This window comes from Callorhinus ursinus, unplaced genomic scaffold (genome assembly GCF_003265705.2).
Source record: "Callorhinus ursinus isolate GAN/ISIS: 27379988/994484 unplaced genomic scaffold, GSC_fseal_2.0 scaffold9, whole genome shotgun sequence".
In the NCBI taxonomy this organism is placed as follows: domain Eukaryota; kingdom Metazoa; phylum Chordata; class Mammalia; order Carnivora; family Otariidae; genus Callorhinus; species Callorhinus ursinus.
Window position 1 is genome coordinate 30,008,382 of NW_027397071.1, and position 21,085 is coordinate 30,029,466.

Consider the following 21,085-nt stretch of genomic DNA (forward strand, 5'->3'; position numbering starts at 1 on the left):
ATATATGGCCTTTATGGTGTTGAGGTATGTTCCCTCTATCCCTTCTTTGTTGAGGGTTTTTATCAAGAATAGATGCTGTATGTTGTCAAATGCTTTTTCTGCATCTATTGAGAAGATCATATGGTTCTTATCCTTTTTTTTTTAAATTAATGTGGTGTATCATGGTGATTGATTTGTGGATATTGAATCACCCTGGCAGCCCAGGAATAAATCCCACTTGATTGTGGTGAACAATTCTTTTAATGTACTGTTGGATTTGATTTGCTGGTATCTTGTTGAGAATTTTTACATCCATGTTCATCAGGAATATTGACCTGTAATTCTTTTTAGTGGGGTCTTTGGTTTTGGAATCAAGGCAATGCTGGCCTCATAGAATGAGTTTGGAAGTTTTCCTCCCATTTCTATTTTTTGGAACAGTTTTAGAAGAATAGGTATTAATTCTTCTTTAAATGTTTAGTAAAATTCCCCTGGGAAGGCATCTGGCCCTGGACTTTTGTTATTTGGAAGATTTTTGATTACTGATTCAATTTCTTTGCTAGTTATGGGTCTGTTCAAATTTTCTATTTCTTTCTGTTTCAGTTTTTGTAATTTGTATGTTTCTAGGAATTGGTCCATTTCTTCCAGATTGCCCAATTTGTTGGCATACAATTTTTTGTAATATTCTCTTATAACTGTTTGTATTTCTGTGGTGTTGGTTGTAATCTCTCCTCTTTCATTCATGATTTTATTTGGGTCCTTTCTCTTTTCTTTTTGATAAGTCTAGCTAGGGGTTTATCAATTTTTTTAATTCATTCAAAGAACCAGCTCCTACTTTCATTGATCTGTTCGATTAGTGGGTTTTTTTGTTTGTTTGTTTCTATATCATTTATTTCTGCTCTAATCTTTATTATTTCCCTTCTGCTGACTATAGGCTTTATTTGCTCTTCTTTTTCTAGCTCCTTTACGTGTAAGGTTGGTTAGGTGGTGTATTTGAGACTTTTCTTGCTTCTTGAGGTAGGCCCATACTGCTATATACTTCCCTCTTATGACCACTTTTGCTGCATTCCAAATGTTTTGGACTATTGGGTTTTCATTTTCCTTTGCTTACATGTGTTTTTTTTTATTTATATTTTCCTGGTTAACTTTAACTTTCTTTTTTTTTTTAACTTTAACTTTCATGTATTTGTGGTCTTTCTAATTTTTTTCTTGTGGTTGACTTCACGTTTCATAGCATTGTGGTCTGAAAATATGCATGGTATGATCTAAGTCTTTTTGTTACTGATTGAGGCCTGATTTGTGACCCAGTATGTGATCTGGAGAATGTCCCATGTGCACTCGAAAAAAATATGTATTTGCTGCTTTAGGATGAAAAGTTCTGAATATATCTGTTAAGTCCATCTGGTCCAGTGTATCATTCAAAGGCATTGTTTCCTTGTTGATTTCCTGCTTAGATGATCTGTCCATTGCTGTAAGTGGGGTAAGTCCCCTACTATTATTACGTTCTTATCAGTGAGTTTCTTTATATTTGCTATTAATTGATTTATGTATTTGGGTATTCCCAAGTTGGGGGCATAAATATTTACAATTGTTAGTTTGAAGATTTTTTAAATTTCCCTTTTGATTTCTTCTTTGATCCATTGATTGTTGAGGACTGTGTTTTTAAATTTCTACATATTTGTGAATTTTCCAGCTCTCCTCCTGTTTTGACTTCTAGTTTGATACCATGAGGTCAGAAAAGATACTTGATGTAATTTCTATCTTCCTCAGTTTGTTGAGACTTATATTGTAGCCTTACATATGATCTATTGTTCAAAATGTTTCATGTTGACTTAAAAAGAATGTGTATTCTGCTGCTGTTGGATGGAATGTTCTATATATGTCTGTTAGGTACATTTGGTTTATCATGTTGTTCAAATCCATTGTTGCCTTATTGATTCTCTGCCTGGATGATATAACCATTTTAGAGAATAGGGTATTAAAGTCCCCAACTATTGTTGAATAGCTATTTCTTTCTTTATTTCTGTTAGTATTTGCTTCAATATTTAAGAGGTCCAATGTTTGGTGCATAAATATTTACAATTGTTATATATTATTAATATTTATAATTACATATTATTGATTACTATCACTATATGATGACCTTCTTTGTCTCATGACTATATTTAGCTTAAAGTCTGTTTTGTCTCATATTAGTGTAACTGTCCCTGCTTTCTTCTGGTTTCCTTTATTTCTTTTGCTTGAAATATCTTTTTCCATTTCTTCACACTCAGTCTCTGTGTGTCGTTAAAGCTTAAGTGAGTCTATATGAGTGGGTTTTGTCTTTTTATCCATGCAGCTATTCTGTATCTTTTGATTAGAGAATTTAATATATTTATAATTAAAGTAATTATTGGTAAGATCTTCCTATTGACATTTAATTTTAATTGTTTATTGACTGTTTTATAGGTCATGTCTTCTTGTTTTCTCTTGTGTTGTCTTTGTGATTTTATGACTTTTTGTAGCAGTGTGACTTAATCCTTTATCAAAATTTTGTGTATCTACTACATTCTTTGTGGCTCACATAAAATATGTTTTAACATCTTATTTTAAGCAGATAACAACTTCCATACTATACAGAAACTTTATACTTTTACTTCTTCTCCCTTCCTCATATTTCAGGTTATTGATGTTACAATTTACATCTTTTTATATTATGATACAATAACAAATTATTTTAGTTATTATTTTTAATGCATTTGTTTTTTAATTTTTTAACTGGAGTTGTTAAGTGATTTATGCACAATCATTACAATATTAGAGAATCTGGCTTTGAATATATATTTACATCTGTTGGTGAGTTTTATACATTCATGGTTTTATGACATTAATTACATCCCTTTTTTTGAGCCTGAAAAATGCCCTTTAGCATTTCTTGTAAGACAGGTTTAGTGGTGAACTCTTCAGCTTTTGTTTTTTGAGGAAAGTCTTTATAGCTTCTTCATTTCTGAAAGACAGCTTTGCTGGGTATAGTATTCTTGGTTAACTTTTTTTCTTTGAATATTTTGAAGAAATTATTCCACTTTCTCCTGGCCTGCAGTTTCTGCTAAGAAATGTACATATAGTCTTACAGGGACTCTCTTTTGTGTGACAAGTTGCTTTTCTCTTGCTGCTTCCAAAATTCTCCCTTTGTCTTTGATTTTTACAATTTAATTATGAGGTGTTTCAAAGTTATTCTTTTTGGATTCAACTTATTTGGGATCCTTTGAGCCTCAAGAATCTGGATGTCTATTTCTCTCCCCAAGTTTGAGACATTTTCAGCCATTATATCTTCAAATAGACTTTTCGCTCTTTTTCTTCTCCTTCTGGCATTATCACAATACACGTATTTCACTTGATGCTGTCTCATAAGCACCATAGATTTTTTTCCCTTTATTTTGTTCCTTTTTTTTTCTTTTTACTCCGCTGGATAATTTCAAATGACTTGTCTTTGAGTTCACTGATTCTACTGCTCAGTTGAGTCTACTGCTGAAGTTCTCTGTTGAATTCTTCAGGTCAGTCATTGTATTGTTCATCTCTAGGATTTTTGTTTTCTTTATTTTTATGGTTTCTATTTATTTGTTCAATTTCTCATTTTGTTCATGCATTGTTTATCTAATTTTATTTGTCTATATTTATGTTCTTAGAGTTCACTGAACTTCTTTAAGATGATTATTCTGAATTCTTTGTCAGAAAGTCCATAGAATTCCATTACTCTGGTATCAGTTATTAAAGTTTTATTAGTTTCCTTTGGCGTTGTCATCTTTACTTGATTCTTTATGGTCCTTGTATCCTTGCACTGGTATCTGCACATTTGAATAAGGAGTCCCTCTTCCAGACATTAGAAGTTTATTTTGTCAAGGAAAGTCCTTCACCAATCTGCTTAGCTGACTGGTTAACTGGGTATTTAGCTGACTGGTTAACTGGTAGCATTTGTGGGCAGGCACAGCTTACTGTTGAGGTCTCCAGTTGGGCAAGGCCCCTACCCATGGTCTGAGCTGGGGAGAGTTGTCACTGGCTATTCTCTGCAGATGGATGAGCCCATTGGCTGGGCTTCATTTTCAAGGGAGGCCAGTGAATAGGCACCCTGGTTGGGCAGGAGTGCTGGAATGGTGATTCCTTGGCAGGACAATACCTCTGATTGGACTCTGTAGTCGGGCAAGGTCTCCTGTTGTGCACCCTAGCTGAATAGTGCTTCTGGCTGAACTCCATGTTCATGAGACCACAGGCATGGCTTCACAGTTGGACATAGCCACAGGCTGTGCCCCAAGTTTGTATAGAGTCACAGGCTGTGCTTCATGATTACTTAGCCCACGGCTGTGCCCCTGTGTTGGGTAAGGTCACTTGCCAAGCTTTCTGGTTAAGTGGGCTCTTCAGCTGTATCTCAGTGTTGGCTGAGGTTGGAGACTATATGCTCCATGGTTGTGTGGAGTTACTGTCTGAGCTTTTTTTGGGCAGGGCTGAAGGCTATGCTTTGTAATTGGGCAGGGCTACTTAGCCCAGGCTTCTTGCCTATACAAGGTTGCAGGCTGTATTTAGTAATTGTACAGGCCCATAAGCTAGATTTTGCTGCTGGGTAGAGCTGTTGGCTAGGCTTCACAGCTGGGCAGTACTTTAAGCTGGGTTCCAAGGCTTCCCATGACCACTGTTCAGGTTCTGTGGTCATTCCCAGCATTTTGGCAGGGCTGCTGGCTTGGCTGCCTGCCTGAGTAGAACTATATATAGTATGGACTCCACAACTGCCCAGGTTCTATGCCCAGGCAATCTTGGTTAAGTGGGATGGGAGTATATGGTTAGCTCTTGGGCAAGGTTGCAACTCAGGGCCATATAATGGGCTCCACAGCCTTTTGGCTGGGGACCCAAATCCTTTGGCTGGGGACCCAAATCCTTTGGCTGGGGACCCAAATCATGCAGAACCCTTCAACAAAGCTCCCAACCAGACAGAGCCACCAACTCAGCTCTGCAAAAGTGCAGAATCACTGACTGGGATCTCTGCTCAGGTGCTACTGCAAACAGGAATGCAGTCCACCAAGATATGGTACAGGTTGCTATAATCCTTGCCTCTGTCCTCTGTCTCTATTTGATCCTCAGTGGTCAAGCCCCCAGGCTTCCCCAGTGATGTCCATGAAGTAAGACCTTAGTGGGCTACTCTGGAAGCATTCCATAACACTGGGGGAGCTGAATGTCCACTTTGGGTTTTCTTTTCCTCACTGGAGTAACTATAACCAAGGGAGCCACCTGATGCAGTGCTGTGCTGGTCTGAGGAAAGGACAATGCAATCAAAATGAAATCTTTACTCTTACCTTTTTACTGTGATCTAAGACAGTGCTTCAGCACTGTAACTCTGTGATCTAAGACAGTGCTTCAGCCTCACCCTCAGGTTCTGGGATTTTCACAATGGCGGTTTTTTATGTGGATACTTGCTACTTGGTCTTCTTCTGAGGATGGCTGAATTCAGGAATGACTTATGTCACTATCCTGATGATGTCACCTCAGCTATAGAACTTCTGTCATAAAGCATTTGAAGGGGAACATTTTGTGTTATCTCAAACTTACGTTGAATATTTCTGATTTTTATTCATATAGCTGACATTATTCCTATAGAGTAATATCCTAACTCCAGAATGACATAAGAAATCCTTTGCAGGCATAATTTAAGCTATCAATATCTGACCTCAAATTGTAGTATTCTTTCAAGGGAAATTCTAAATGTCACATTGGACAGATTCTCTCACCACAGGGCAAATAGAAGATGTAAATAAATAATAAGAATATCTTGTCTCTTACTTAAATGCTTAATTTATGATATTTGCTATATTCTTCCAGATGTGGCCTCTCTGAATATTTTACTTTTTTATTTTACTATTCCATCTTCCTTGCCTCACATCTTTAAATATGAGATCTCCACCAAATTATTCTCTCTTTACTTCTCTAAGTATTCTTGCCTTTGAAGATGTTCTCATATCTTGGGAGCCATCACTTATGACCTTCCCAGAAAATGATTTTTCTTTTTGCCATATCATGGGAGTCTTACTCAGCCTTTTAAAGATAGCTCCTGACTCCAGTAATCTCAATTACATTTCCAAGAACTGAGAAGAAGCTCTATCTGGAAGAATACAACAAATACCATAAATGAAGCACAAACTGGCTGTCTTACCATTCATATCATTTACCAATAATTTTGATTCCTTTAGCAATAATTAAAATAATGCTATCTCACCTCTTCCCCAAAATAATAAATAATTGTACCAGTGTATATCAACATGACATTTGAATTTTGAGGGTAAACCAGAAATGTTGCCTGTTTTTCAGCAATTGGCAAATTGAGTCTTTTTTCCCTCTGGTTTTACATAAGTGGTAAAGTGCCCATTTCTCCTCTGTCTTGCCCCTCTCGGTCCTGGAAAACTATGATAGGTGTTCCAGTGCAGCAAATACAAAGCATTAGAGAATCACCCCCTTCCCAAATTATCTTCAAACTATGGATCCAGGCTGAACAATAGAATTTCACTTAGATTTTCTCATAGAATCCTTCCAATAATCTAGTGGTGCTTTATTTTCCCCACTTTACAACTGAAAAAAAAAAAAAGCAGGCTTGGAGAAAGCTAAGACTGTAGCAGATAGCAGAGCTGGCTCTATCTAGTTCCTTTATTATGACTTCTGTGCCTCTCAGCCACACTACTCCATGAGGTAACCAGGCTCGGGCTTATATTTCGCCTTTTTGGATTTCTTGATATTTTTCATCTTTTTTAGAGGAGTCATCAGGGCTGGACTCACAGAGAAGCCAAGTAACAAATGCTGAAACAGTGTGATTATCTTTCTGAGAATTCTTATCGAATTCATTTTTTAACGAGGAAGTCATTAACCATTAACAATTATTAATACTTTAGCATGGATTTTTTCAATCACCTAGTCTGTTTCCCCAGCAGAACCCTAAATGTTGGTGTGGAGAACAAAACTGAGATAAAGAAGGGCCTAGCCATGCCATAGGATAACAGGCATGAGTCCCAGACGGAGATGATGCAGCATGACAGCTGGTGATGGGCGGAACAGAGATGACAAAAGGGGCTCAAAACAAAACATGGAAAAATGATAAACACAGACTTCATCTGCTTCATAATTTTTCCCAGGAACAATCTTGCCTCATACATATCTTTGGTGCCTTTTTTAGTAACAACACATGTGTGTTTCTTTTTTATTCTTTTTGTTGTTCTCCTTGGAATTTTAAATGCCTTTCAGCTCATAAACTCAATAAAAATACCATGGCACATTTTTTCAAAAGAATTTTATGATCCAAGGAACTATTGCTTAATCATACAGCCTGATGTTGGATTTATTTTTCACTTTAAAAAATTCTTCCTTAGGCAATGCCACAAAGATGCTACCTATTCTTTAAAAATAGACAAGAAAGAGAGTGAGAGAAAGAAATAAAACTTGTTTTTCAAGGAAGGAAATGCCTTTCTTTCTAGAAGATTGGAAAATGAGAACTAGATTGAAAAATAAAGCAAGGGAAGCATCAGTAACAAATTCCCAAATCTAAGATGTAGACTTCTTTGAACAGAATTTTAAAATGTTTTTTGTGCTTGAATTCTGTGCTAAAGTGTTCAGTTGTTTAAATGTATAACTCTGTATGGGAAAAGAATTTGGAAACATCTGAGAAGAAACATCTGCCTGACTTATGGTCTATCACCCATTTCTAAAAAAAAAAAAAAAAATCTATCACTGTAGTATCTAACATCTAAACAGATGTGAAACTATGAGAGTTAAAAGTTGAATATATAAAAATGAAATTGTCTTCTTTTATTCTGTTAGGACAAAACTTGGTGGATTTATTGAAGTGTGATTTTTACCATTTGTATAAAATGGTATGACCATTGTTACTAGGGGAATGTCTTAAGAAAAAATGAAGCCAAGTAAAGCTAAGAAGCTTTCTCAGTAGAATCTTTAAAAGCAAAGTCAGAAAGATGAGAGGACTTATCAATAGTTAGAAAAGAATGATAAAGGTACACATGACTCTTATTTCTGAGGTAATTTCCTTGGAAACCCTGAAAAATGGTAACTTTGGAAATTTGAGGTCAGTGGCATTAAGAAGCAAAGGACTTATTTAAATCTTTATCTTCTGAATGATTTTTATGACTCTGGTCTTAGGCTTGTTTGTTCTGAACTGTTGTGTCATAAACCAACACAGAAATAGAAAGAACCCTGCACTGACCATTATGCAAGAATTGTTCTACCACTATCCCTGCTCTACTACTAAAGAGCTGTACATTGTTGGGTACATTGTACATTGAGTCATTCTTTGGTTTCTCAGTTTACACATTACACATAAAGGGAACTATGCAGAACCTCCCGGGATGGCTGTATCAGGAAGGGATGCTGAATGGGCAGGAGTGTTCTTCTATTACTAGGTGAGTCAGAAAAAAATTCTTTGTATATATATCTAACATATTGGCTTCTATATAGGCTTTCTTTAGAAGAAAAGGCTCTATAGCTTAAAAAAAAATTAGCTTGGATGTTCCTAAATTTTTATTAGCCTTACAGATGGTGACTCTATAAAATGTATTTGTCCATTCAGTAATTCAACAAAGTTTTTGAGTACCTTCTGTGAGCCAAGAACTCTGCTAAGCCATGGGGATACCAAGGGCAACAAGATTAGCAAGATTCCTCATCTCAGATTTTATAATATTGTGAAAATTGACCATAGACTAGACCATTGCAAGTAGTGATAAGTGCAATGATGATCATAAATAGGGTGATGAAAAAGAATAGCTGATTAAGGGAAGAGAAGCCTGCTTCCAACAAGGCACTGAGGGAAGGCTTCTCTGGATAGGGGAGGATTAAGTTGAGACCTAAAGAATGAAAAAGAACCAGCCCTGCAAAGAACTTTGGAAGATGATTCAAGGTAGATGGAAAAGCAAGGGCCAAGAGGTGGAAGTGAGAATGGTCTAGGTATTTTTGGAAAACTAAAGGGAAGCTAATTATAGTTGTAGCATAATGAATAGTGAAAAGTTGTTTGAGATGAGCTTAAAGAAATGAATAGGAAGCTGATCATGAAGGATTATTTAAATCATGGTAAGAAGTTTGGGTTTTATTCAAAGTATAGTAAAAAGGCATTGCAATGTTTCAAGCAGAAGAGGAACAGAGTCTGTACTAGGAATCAATATATAACTTGCAAACTTTGTTATTGGCTATCTCAATGGATACAATAAACCCAGGGGACAAAAACAGAACAAAATAAATTTGAATTGCAAGAGCATGTTTTGTACCAAGATAATTCAAAGAGGGGGAGAATGGTCTTTTCAACAAAAGGTGCTAGAACAAGTAGAAATCTGCATACAAAAGAATAAAGTTGGACCCTTCCTTATACTACACACAAAAATTAACTCAAAATGGGCCTGTGACTGAAATTTAAGAGCTAAAACTGTAAATGTCTTGGAAGAAAACATAGGCGTAAATCTTCATGACCTTGATTTATGCAAAGTTTTCTTAGGTAACACCAAAAGTACAAGTGACAAAAGAAAAAAATAAATTAGACCCCATTAAGATTAAAAGTTTTATACTTCAAAAAACACCATTAAGACAGTGAAAAGACACCCGTGAAAAGGGAGAAAATATTTGCAAATCATATATGATAATGGACTTGTATATCCAGAATATAAAGAACTTTTCCAACTCAATAGTAAAAAGTTTACCAGTTTGAAAAGTAAAGTAAAAAGTAAAAAAGTAAAAAAGTAAAAGTAAAGTAAAGTAAAGTAAAAAGGAAAAAGGAAAAGTAAAGTAAAGTAAAAAGGAAAAAGTAAACCAGTTGAAAAACATTTAAACATTTCCAGATGTTTCTCCAAGGAAGATATATAGTTAGCCAATAAGCAATTGAAAAGATGATCAACATCATTAGCTATTAGGAAAATGCAAATAAAACCACAATGAGATACCACTTCACTTGCCTAGGATGTTTATAATAAAAAAATGTTTAAATTAAAAAAAATACCAAATGTTGATGAGGATGTAAATATACATTGTTGATGGGATGTAAAATGATGCAGCCACTTTGTAAATCAATTTGACAATTTCTCAAAATGTTAAACATGGAGTTACTATATGATCCACCAACTCTATTCCTAGGTGTATACCCAATAGGATTGAGAACAGGGTTCAGACAAAAACTTGTATGTAAATGTATATAGCAGCATTATTTATGATTGCCAAAAAGTGGAAATAACCCAAATGATCATCAACTGATGAATTAGTAAATGTATGTTAATAAATGTAGTATGCCCATGCAATGGACTATAACTTGGTAATGCAAAGAAATGATATACTCATACATGCTACAACTTTGATGAACCTTGAAAACATTTTGCTTAGTGAAAGCAGCCAGTCAAAAGAGACCATATATTATATGACATGTCCCAAATAAGGCAATCCAGAAAGACAGAAAGTAGGTTACTGGTTGCCTAGGGTTGGGGGTTGAAGGGCCAGGCAGTGGTCGGGAGGAAATGGGAAATGACTGCTTATGGGTACAGGGTTTCTTCTGGGGCAATGAAAATGTTCTAAAATTTACTGTGGTGATAGTTGCACAATTCTGTGAATATACTAAAAATCATTAAATTGTACACTTTAAATTGGTTCATAATATGGAATATGAATTATATCTCAAAGTTGTTTAAAGAATAGATGTGATGTGTTACTTTGAAGACAATACAGCTATTCTCACATATTTAAAGTAATAGACTGGAATCCCAACTCCTATTTTATGAGTAGGCTCAACATCAAACCAACAATTGTCAATGTGACATTTATATAAAAGCATTGTTATTTTTATAATTGTTGAAGAAATCTATTAAAACATGCACATTTAGAAATTGTTGCTATTTTTCCAGTCTGCCCTGCAAGCCTCTAAATACACAAATGGGTTGCAGTGGGTATGTTAACTTTTAATAGCCAACATTTTGGAGCAAGATGTTTCTTATGCATTTCAGAACAAACATTAAAATAAACCATCCTAATATCAGTGGAAGTTTACTGCCACCCACCCACCCCCAACCCCTGCAAGAAGAGAAAACAACCTGTCTTTGAAGAGAAAAAAAATGTGGCCAAAAGAACGAGGGGAAACTTTTCTGATGACAATGTCAGAAGAAAATACAATATAGAATACAGTCAACCCCCTTTTACACACATAATGTGTTCTTCACGTGTACAAAAGTTTACTGTGCAAAATGTTCCAAGTAGATCCATATGCTACATTTCTTAGAAACTAGAAGTTTTAGTAGTATAAAAATGTCTCACTACTCTTCACCTTTTATTCATAAACTTTGGTTTTACTTCCAACTTTAGTACATGCTTTTTAAGATGTTATTTCTTTACAAATGGATACCAAGTAGACTAGGTTACTGTCTGATTAAGGCTAAATATTTTCTACTTTGGGCATGCATTCTATCATTCATTTGTTTATTAAGTATTTATTAAGCATCAGTTATATGCCAGGCATAGTTCTGGGTACTAATGTTATAGCACTAAACAAAACAGGCAAGTTCCCTTCTGTCTTGGAACTTACACTGTAGTGTGGGAAGGCAAATGTAAACAAGAATGGTTAATTTCTGATAGTGATGAGTCCTGTGAAGAAAATAAAACATGGTAATGGGATAAAGAGTAACTAAGTAGAGGCTACTTTAAATTGGGGTGGTCACAAAAGGACTACCTAGGGTTACACTGAGCGAGATGCCTGAAGATAAGAAGAAGCCAGTCATGTGAATATCTAAGAAAAACCTTTCTAGGCAGAGGGGACATCTAATGCAAATGCCCTAAGGCAGAAAGGGCATTGATTAGATGCACTGTTAGAAAGGGGGAAATACGGCCAAGTAGCTAGAATGTAATGAGCAACTGGAAAATATGATGTCAGAGAAATAGAAAGAGCCAGATCATGTGGAGGATTACGGACCATGATAAGAGGTTTGGAGATGATTCTGATTTCAGTGGACAGCCATTTGGAAGGTTTTAAACAGGGAGATGTGTTTGATTAACATTGTTAGTGATAATTTGGGGTATTTTGAAGAAACAGACTATGAGGTTGAAAGTGGACTTAGAAGGCTACAGCAGTAGTGTAGATGAAAAGTGGTATGGTGGTCTGGAATGTAAGGGGGCAATAGAGATAGTGAATAGTGATCCAATTCAAGACATAGTTTGGAGATATAGCTGACTGGATTTGCTGTTTGGATGTTGAGAAAGAGGAAAAAATTTATAAGGAATAAATCCTGGGTTTTAGCTGGAGTAATTGAATTGGTAGTCATACTATTAAATGTAGTATGGGGCTACAAATTGATACTTATATATGTGCAAATATGTGATTTCATTATTTTTGGTTCATCTGGGTTTCCTCACAAGCTCTAACTTACTGATTAGTGAGGAGTTGTTGGGGTCTGGGGGGAAAAGAAATTTTTATTTTTTTTTATTTTTTTATTTTTTAAAGATTTTATTTATTTATTTGAGAGTAAGCAAGAGAGAGAGCATTAGCGGGGTAGGGGCAAAGGGAGAGAGAGAAGCAGACTCCCCTGCTGAGCAGGGAGCTTGATACAGGGCTCCATCCCAGGACCCCGTGGGATCATGACCTGAACCAAAGGCAGACACTTAACCAACTGAGCCACCCAGGTGCCCCGGGAGAAGAAATTTTTAAATCCAACTCAGCTGAAAGCTTAAACAATTTATTTCTATAAATTAGTAGTCTCTTTAGATAAGACTCAGACGCTTACGATGTGGTTGTCAGACTGATCAGTTCTCGACCTCCCTCTTTTACTCCTTTCCATTAAAGAGTCTGAATGTCTGCTAATGGCAAGGATGAAAAGGCGTTGGTTCTAGATACCGGTGTTACTCATAATGATAGGGACATAGAAACATTCCGTGTCAATTTGCTTACTGCCTACCCTGCTGGTCTGTGATGATGATGTCCGTAGCTAGTAGTTTTCATTTCTTTGGTTGGGGGTGCGCGTGGTGTTCCCTGTCAGCTTCCACTAATCTGCAGATCCCTCTCAGGTCTTCTGGATTCTCATTCAGTTCTAGTCCAGGGAATCTGCTCTCAGCCCTTATGGTAGAGCCCCATTTTTCTAGAGTAATGACCACCCCCACCCCACCGCCACACACACACAAGCTCCCCAGGGCTTTCTAAGTTCCCATCTACATCATATAGGAATCAAGGAGTAGCTCAGGAAAATTTAAGAAATGTTCCTCATTTTTACTTTCCTGAGCATCCAAATTGATATGGCCATAAACCAAGTGATATCTAAAAAGAAGGTAACTTTCCTGCATCCTGAAGAGGTAGTAGGGAACAAAGGTTTCATTCTGCCAAAACTCAGAAAGAGGAAAATCTGAACATCTATGTCTCTCCCTCCCTCTTTTCCTTCCTGCATACTCCTGGAATCAAAAAACAAAACAAAACAAAACAAAACAAACAAACCTGGCTGTCTCTATATTTCCCCTTTGTCATACCCTCATTCTTCTATAATCTAGTAAAAGCCTTAAGAGTTCTATTGCGGTAGATGGAAAGTGTGTCTTTTCTCTAATATAGGACAGCCCATGTGCTGGGTGCTCCAGGCTCAACTTGTGAATTTTAAAGTTGGAAACAAGGAAAACAGAAAAATTTTCTCCATACATTCAGCCCTTTGGCATACAAACCCCTCGAGGTGAATAGGGTAAAGTCTATATATTCAAAAAGGCAAAATAGAAAAGCAATTTTAATGATTTCCAAAATATTGCCCCATTACAGCAGAGATGGGGAAGACAAGGAGAGACAAGGTTTAGGGGTTTGAGGAGGGAATTCAAGGCTCAGTTTGGGAAACATAAAGTTTGAGATGCCTCTTAGAAATTCAAAAAGATGTCACTAGGTAGGAAAATCAGAAGGTCACTGGTGCAGTCAAGACAGGTAACATAACTTTAGGAATCATTAGGCTATAAGGAGATAAAGAGATGCTTTAAGAATTAAGTAGAAAATTTGGGAAGCATGCTGCAATGTAAACAAAAGTTTTAAGAAGTTGCAAGAATGGAAAACAGTTTCAGATAAAATGAGCCATTGGATTATTGGATTAGGTTATTTGAAGTTCAGTTGTCCGAAAAGAAGCAATTTCAGAGTTGTGGTAAGAACAAAAGCCCAAATGAAGACAGAATGAGAAGTAAGGAAATAGTGACAGTGAGCATACACAAATCTTTCAAAATGCTTTGCTATGATGGGAAGCAAAAATGGAACTGGAAAAGTACATGAGAAATTGAATGAGTGAATAGAAAGGGAGGGAGGGACGTGAGGTCAAGGAAGGATTTTTCTCAAATGAGTGCTATCTGGCATATTTAATTGCTGTTGGAAGTGATTCATTTAAGAGAAAACAATTGATAGTGCAAGTGTAGGAGAAGGCCTTGAAAAGGACATGGGGTTTAGATGCAAGTGAGGAGCTGGCCTCAGGGAAGAAACAGGAAAACTTCTTCCTTCATCAGAGAAGGGAAACAATATGTGCGTACATAAGGAGGTGTGCTGGTAGGTTCGGTGTTGGGAAGAGATGGCTCTTGCTTGACTACTGCTGGTCTCAGTGCAGTATGAGGGAAGGTTATTAACTTGAAAATGAGGTGAGAATGGAAGTTTGAAGAATGTGCAAGCCATCTTGCAGAATAATAACAAATTTCTCGATTATACATGTTTGTGAGATTTAAATTTGTCACATTTTTACTTTATGCACAAATTTTTATTAATATTTAAATATATAAACACAATGATACTTGAACTGCATTACTGGTTGGCAGATAGCATTTCCACACAGTAGTGTCAGCTGACACCTGAATATTTGAGTGCAGTGCAGTTGTGGAGTGCTGATATAAGAAAAGGGTTTATGAATTCCCTCTCATACAAATATTGCAACAAAAGTCTAACATTTTTAAGGATTTTAGGTTTAAGTCACATAACTACAAATTAAAGAAAAAATATAATCTCAATAGATGAAACAAAAAGTATTTCTAAAGATTTAATATCCATATTGACTGTCATACGTAATGGCAAAACTTCAAAGAAATGAGCAAAGATCACCACTATTCACTATTTCTCTTCAACATTTACTCAGAGACCCAGCCAGTATAATAAAACAAGAGAAATAATCTACAGATAAATTATTAGAATTAATGAGATTTTAGCAAGATGCTAAATATAAGAATATGCAAAAATAAAGATTCCATTCTTCTTCCCCAGCAATAAGCACTTAGAAAACTTAAAAAAAATACTATTGACAATACAATCAACAACAAAATTAAGCACCTAGGAATAAATCTAACAAGAGATTTGCAAAATTTTATTGAAAAAAATATGTTTATTAACAAAGACCTAAATAAATGGAGAGATATTTTATATTCATGGATAGGACGACTCAATATCAAAAAATTATCATCTCTCCCCTAAATTGGTCTATAAATCCAGTACAATTTTAGTCTAAATCCTCATAAGAATTTTTTATAGGACACGATTCATGAAAAGTGATTTTAAAAGGAATGTGGAAGAACAAAGGGCCAATATCAAGACAGTTTTCAAGAACAAGTTGCAAAGGGTGGGAGCACAGCGGTGTGTGGAAGAGAGGACTTGCCCTGCCTGCTATCATAACTTACTATTAAAGCTAGAGTAATTTAGTCAGTGTCATACTCATTCACAGGAAGAGACCAGTGGAAATAGAAGATAACCTAGACTCAGATCTCAGCATATTTTGAAACTTGAAGTTCAATAAGTTGATTATAGATTTCAGATCATTAAGGAAAGGATGAAATATTCAATAAATGGTACTGGTGCAACTGGTTATCCAAATGGAAAACAAAATAAAACAGCTCCTTCACACCAATGTGCACACACACAGAAGAATGAAATTCCAGTTGAAGACCTAACTGTGAAAATCAAAATGTTAAATATGAGAACATTTATGAGAATATTCATGAACACCTGAGAGAGAGGAGAAGGATCTCCTAAACAGTGAAAGAAATAAGAAAATATTGATGAATATGACTACGTTAAAACTGCAAACTTGTATTAATCAAAAGTTATGTTAAACAAAGTGAGAAAATAAGCTGCAGGCTGAGAGACGAGATCTGTATTATATAGAATGAGCAAAATACAAGTATCAGGAATATGTATAAAAACTTTTAAGGGTACGTACTGAATGGAGCACTGGGTATTATACGCAAACAATGAATCATGGAACACTACATCAAAAACTAATGATGTAATGCATGGTGATTAACATAATATAATTAAAAAAAAACTTTTATGCATAACTCAGTAAGAATAGCTCCGGAGAATACTGGACAGAAGATAAAAGCCAGAGATTCACATATAGATGTCAGATAACTATATGAATAGATAATCATTCCTCCTTAGTAATCAGAAATATGCAAATTGAAAACACAACAATATATCACTTTCCATAATAAGATGGATATATTTTAAGTCTGATAGTACCAAGCATTACAGAAGATTTGGAGTAATTGGACTCAAACATCGCTGTGGAAGTGTAAATTGACAAAGCTACTTCGGAGAACAATTTAACAATATCTTGTCTACTTGATGATGCATATATTTTATAACTCTGCAATTTAACTTCAGGGACTATACCCTAAAAAACAAAACAAACAAACAAAACTGACATGGCACATAGAGGGATGCACAAGGTATTTATTGCAGCACATAATCTATAACAGAAAAAAAAATCCACACTAAAAATTCATCAGTAGGAAAATGTTTAAATAAGTTGTGATAAGAAAATGGAATCCTGTAGAATGAAAAACAAAGTGAATGGATTAAAGACATTGATTAATTTCAAAAACAAAATGTGTGTTTAAAAAGTTTCAAAAGAATACATAAAGTACACTTATTTAAAATTTGAAAAGATGCAGAATAACCATATATTTCAAATGGAGTAAAAGTATAAAGAAATGCATGGGAATGATAAACAAATTGAGGGCAATGGTTGCACCTGAGTGAAGAGAGAGGGTAACGCGTTTGGAAAGGTATGTGTAAAGGGACTTCAAGTGTGTACATATGTATATTGCTTCTTTTTCTTCAAGTAGGTGGTGGGTACGTGGGTATTTATTGTACCTTCTAGTATCTTTTTATATATATTTAAATATTACATAATACACCTTAAAAAGGTAACAATAGTTAGTGAGAACTAACACTGAGCTAAGTTCTTCAGTATAAGTCCAGTTCTTTCTAAGCATTTCATGCATTATCTCATTTAATCTTAGTAACCTTTTGAAAAGGTATTATTTTACCTCTTTTATATAATGGGAAACTGGGACCTTTAGAAGTTAAATAATCTATTTATGGTCCTATTGCAGTAAGGTACAGAGCCAGAATATGAAACGAGCAGTCTAACTTTTAAAAAGTTCACACTATTAACCCCTGATGAAGATTAATCTGTCTCTTTTTAAAAGTCCACATTAACCACAAAGAAATCTCAGGTTAGTGCAACTATCATTTCAACCTCTGGATGCAGCTAGAACTACAGCAATAGAACTTAACCATTTTGGCTTCTAAATTCTGTGACTTTCTGAGGCTAGAAGAGCGTTTGCTCAGGAGCATAGGGTATGAGTCACTTCCTTAGGTATCTGTTTATTCGTTCAACAAATATTTATCAAGAGCCCACATAGCACAGTGGTAAACCGCAATTTATTTCTTGTCTATGTCATTTTTGCCGTTTGCCAAGCTTTGGGACACAAATTTGAGATTTCCATTTTCACTTCCAACTAATGCAAGGAGTGCTGTGATTAACTCTTAGCCATTTTAGAACTTGCATCCTCTGGCTTACTGTGGATCTCATTTAAGCCTAATTATTGTTGACCTGCAAATTCACATGACATCTGAAATATTTTAGCCGATGTTTACTTTTAAAAAATATATATTAAAAATTTCTGTCTAAACAAAATACAGATTGAAATGAAAATATTGTTTTAAACAGTTTAATATGACTACCTCCTTTTTCTCCATGTATTTCCCTCTCTCCTTTTTTCCACAGACTAAAGAAAATCTCCTAATCTACTCCAATAAGATTTTGAGATTCTTCTTGACCATGTTTAGATATATTTTATAATCCTATACCATCAACAAGATGTTGAACCCACAGTAGCTCATAGAACTGCTGAAACGGATGCACTGGGTTTACTTTTCTCATCGATTAAAATGGGTTACACTGAAACCAAGTAATGTTTTTCCTCTAATAAAGAACAGGTTAATTTTATCTATCTTGGCTGGTTTCTATATGTAAATTTTACTCACTAATAACAGCTAGACCTCTAAATCATTGTGACGTCTTTTTAAACAATTACACAGGGGCGCCTGGGTGGCTCAGTTGGTTGAGCGTTGGACTCTAGGTTTTGGCTCAGGTCATGATCTCAGGGGAGCCCACGTGGGGCTAGTCGCTTGGTGCAGAATTTGCTTGAGATTCTCTCCCTATCCCTCTTCCCCTCTCCCGACTCGTGCACGCACTCTCTAAGATAAATAAAATCTTTAAAAATAAATAAATATTCAAACACAATATTTATTGTTGAAAAGTAACCCTCATTTTTACATAGTGCTCAATTCAGTGGTTATGGGATGTAAGTATTTAAACACTCCGTTTAGTCCTTTCCTTAACAGTTTATTTTCTTTTTTGTATTGGATGCCCAGGGACCTGCAGGAATTGTGGGCATTCCAGGACAAAGAGGTCGTCCAGGGAAAAAGGTAATTTTTTTAACATCTTTTTATGTTTTTTTTTTTTTTTACATCTTTTGTTTTTTACATCTTTTTATGGCACATCTTTCTTCTGATGTGCCCAAGCTCCATAGGATGTTGTGATGTTTTTATTTGCACTGGATATAAAGTAATAAAGTACTATAAATTGTTCTTAAAAGGCATTTTTGTATAAGTTAATATTTAACTCTACTTAGGAGTACCCATCACCTTAATTATTTAAACGCAAATTTCCTACTTTGTAGGTTGTATAAAGATCTTTGCCTTTCCTTTTTCCTACTTGCCAAAAATTCTTTAGTAGACTATGGGCAGGAAAGGAGAGAAAAGGAAAACATTATACCATTTGTGGTATTTGGTAACAACTTTAGTACAATGGTTAGGGGAAAGGAATATGACTAGCATTGTTTCTGGGTTTATTTGTACTATGTTTATCTAAATTGGAAAGGTTAATGATTGATTTTATTTTTCCCATATATTGGCTAAGAATCACAAATAAAGAATGTGGTTTGTCTCTTTTATATTTTACTAAAAATGATATATTTATAAAATTCTAGAATGTTATAATGAAAATTTTTCCTTTGTATGGGGTCAATAATTTATTCAAGTATTGGTGAGACAGAAATGATTTTCTTAATTCTACCACAACAGTTCTGAATATATTACTGTATTTAGAGCTTGCATACCATATCTAGTCCCCCAAAGTCTAATTTTATCATTTATCATTTCTACTAATATACACCCACTCCATCTTTGTCATAATGTAGGGACAGTATAAGTGAGAATAAAAGGTAAAGAAAAATTAATGAGGTAAATTTTAGTAGCCATTCTTTTTTTTCTTAATGTTTCAAGTTTTTATTTAAATCTAGTTAGTTAAGATAAAGTATAATATTAGTTGCAGGAGTAGAATTCAGTGATTCATCACTTGAATATTTAGTAGCTATTCTGGCCCATGAAAATAACCCCAATATTGAAGCCTCTTTTCATCATACATAATGTTATATCTAAAATCAACATTAGAAGTGGGACAGTGTAAGTCCTTACAATAAACCTGCACCTCTGGGAATTATTATGAATACCAAAAACTTCCTGACTGTGATCACAGTCTAGTTTTTCTTTGTATCTACTTGAATATCAATAATAGAACAGGTTGGTTCCCACTTTCAGAAAACGAATTATAGTACTTAAAGTTGCTTCCAAGAAGCTGTATTTTGGTGGTAGAGAATGATCAGTCGGCTTGATGGAAAACAGAAGGCAACTAACTAGTTTTTAAAAGAATGCAAAATGATATAAAAATATTATCAATTAAAAGAAATGTTATGGATTTTTAAAGGCAGTCTCCAAACAAGTGAGTGATGATTCTGAATATACAGTACCATACACTGGAAACTTTTTGCATTAAATAGATCTTTGTGGCATTGAAGCTGTTTATAGAAACAGGCTTCTCATAGGGCCTGTGTTTTCTCATGATGACAAGAAAAACATGCATGCATGCAAACATACATACATAAAAATTTCAAAATAAAAAACTTGGTTATTTTGTAATTCAGCAAGAACACCAAATCTCCCCTGCTTATTAGGCCAAAATTATTTTTTAAATGTTCTTTCTCCTAAATTACTTTTAGTTATATCTTTAAGTTAACCTAGGTGGTGATGGTTTATTATTGTCAGTGATGGTCTCCACTACTATTAAGTTAAAGCAAAGTTACTATTTACAGAATTTTGCTTACAGAATATCCTCTGATATCATTCCAAGTATATGATATAGTTAATTCATCTAAGTAAAAACTTGTTTTTTTCTCACTTTTCTCTCTTACCAATGACATCCACAGGGTGATAAAGGACAAATAGGGCCCACAGGAGAAATTGGAAGCAGAGGTGCTCCTGGACAAATTGGGGAAAGTGGTCCTAAGGGTGCCAGAGGAACTAGAGGTGCTGTGGTTAGTATTTGATTTGTTTCCAGACCTGAGTTCACTGTGGATGGAAAAGAAATGTATCCATGTCCTTAAAGTTTCATCCCTTGATTAATTTTACAGAGAAAGCAATAGTTCCATTGAAAATAATCTACCTCCATGGGCTGTGGAGAATTGTAAGCATTCCACAGTACTTAAATGGCTTAGTGGTTTCTGGACATGGAAAAGGGAGAGGGGAAAAAAAAAACTCAAAATGGAAATAAAATATGAAATGAAGTTTTAAAAAGATCAGATTATAACTCCTAAGTAAGAAAGTTTATATTCTTTGCACTTAAAGTCAGAATTTAGTATCTGTATAAAACTACACTGTTGGGATTGGCAAATTGCTTTGAAAATTAGGTTTATTTAAAAATGAGTTTTCAAAGTTTATATTATTCTTTGCACTTAA

The 21,085-nt window shown here is 35.1% G+C and overlaps 1 protein-coding gene across 1 annotated transcript in view; it reads left to right on the forward strand.

Moving 5' to 3' along the window:
• Positions 1–21,085, forward strand: part of COL24A1 (collagen type XXIV alpha 1 chain) — a 415,211-nt gene that overhangs the window by 304,990 nt on the left and 89,136 nt on the right. Inside the window, exons 40-41 of the mRNA XM_073896005.1 lie at positions 18,665–18,718; positions 20,557–20,664. Coding sequence (XP_073752106.1) covers positions 18,665–18,718; positions 20,557–20,664 — 162 coding nt within the window. The remainder of the gene's footprint in view (positions 1–18,664; positions 18,719–20,556; positions 20,665–21,085) is intronic.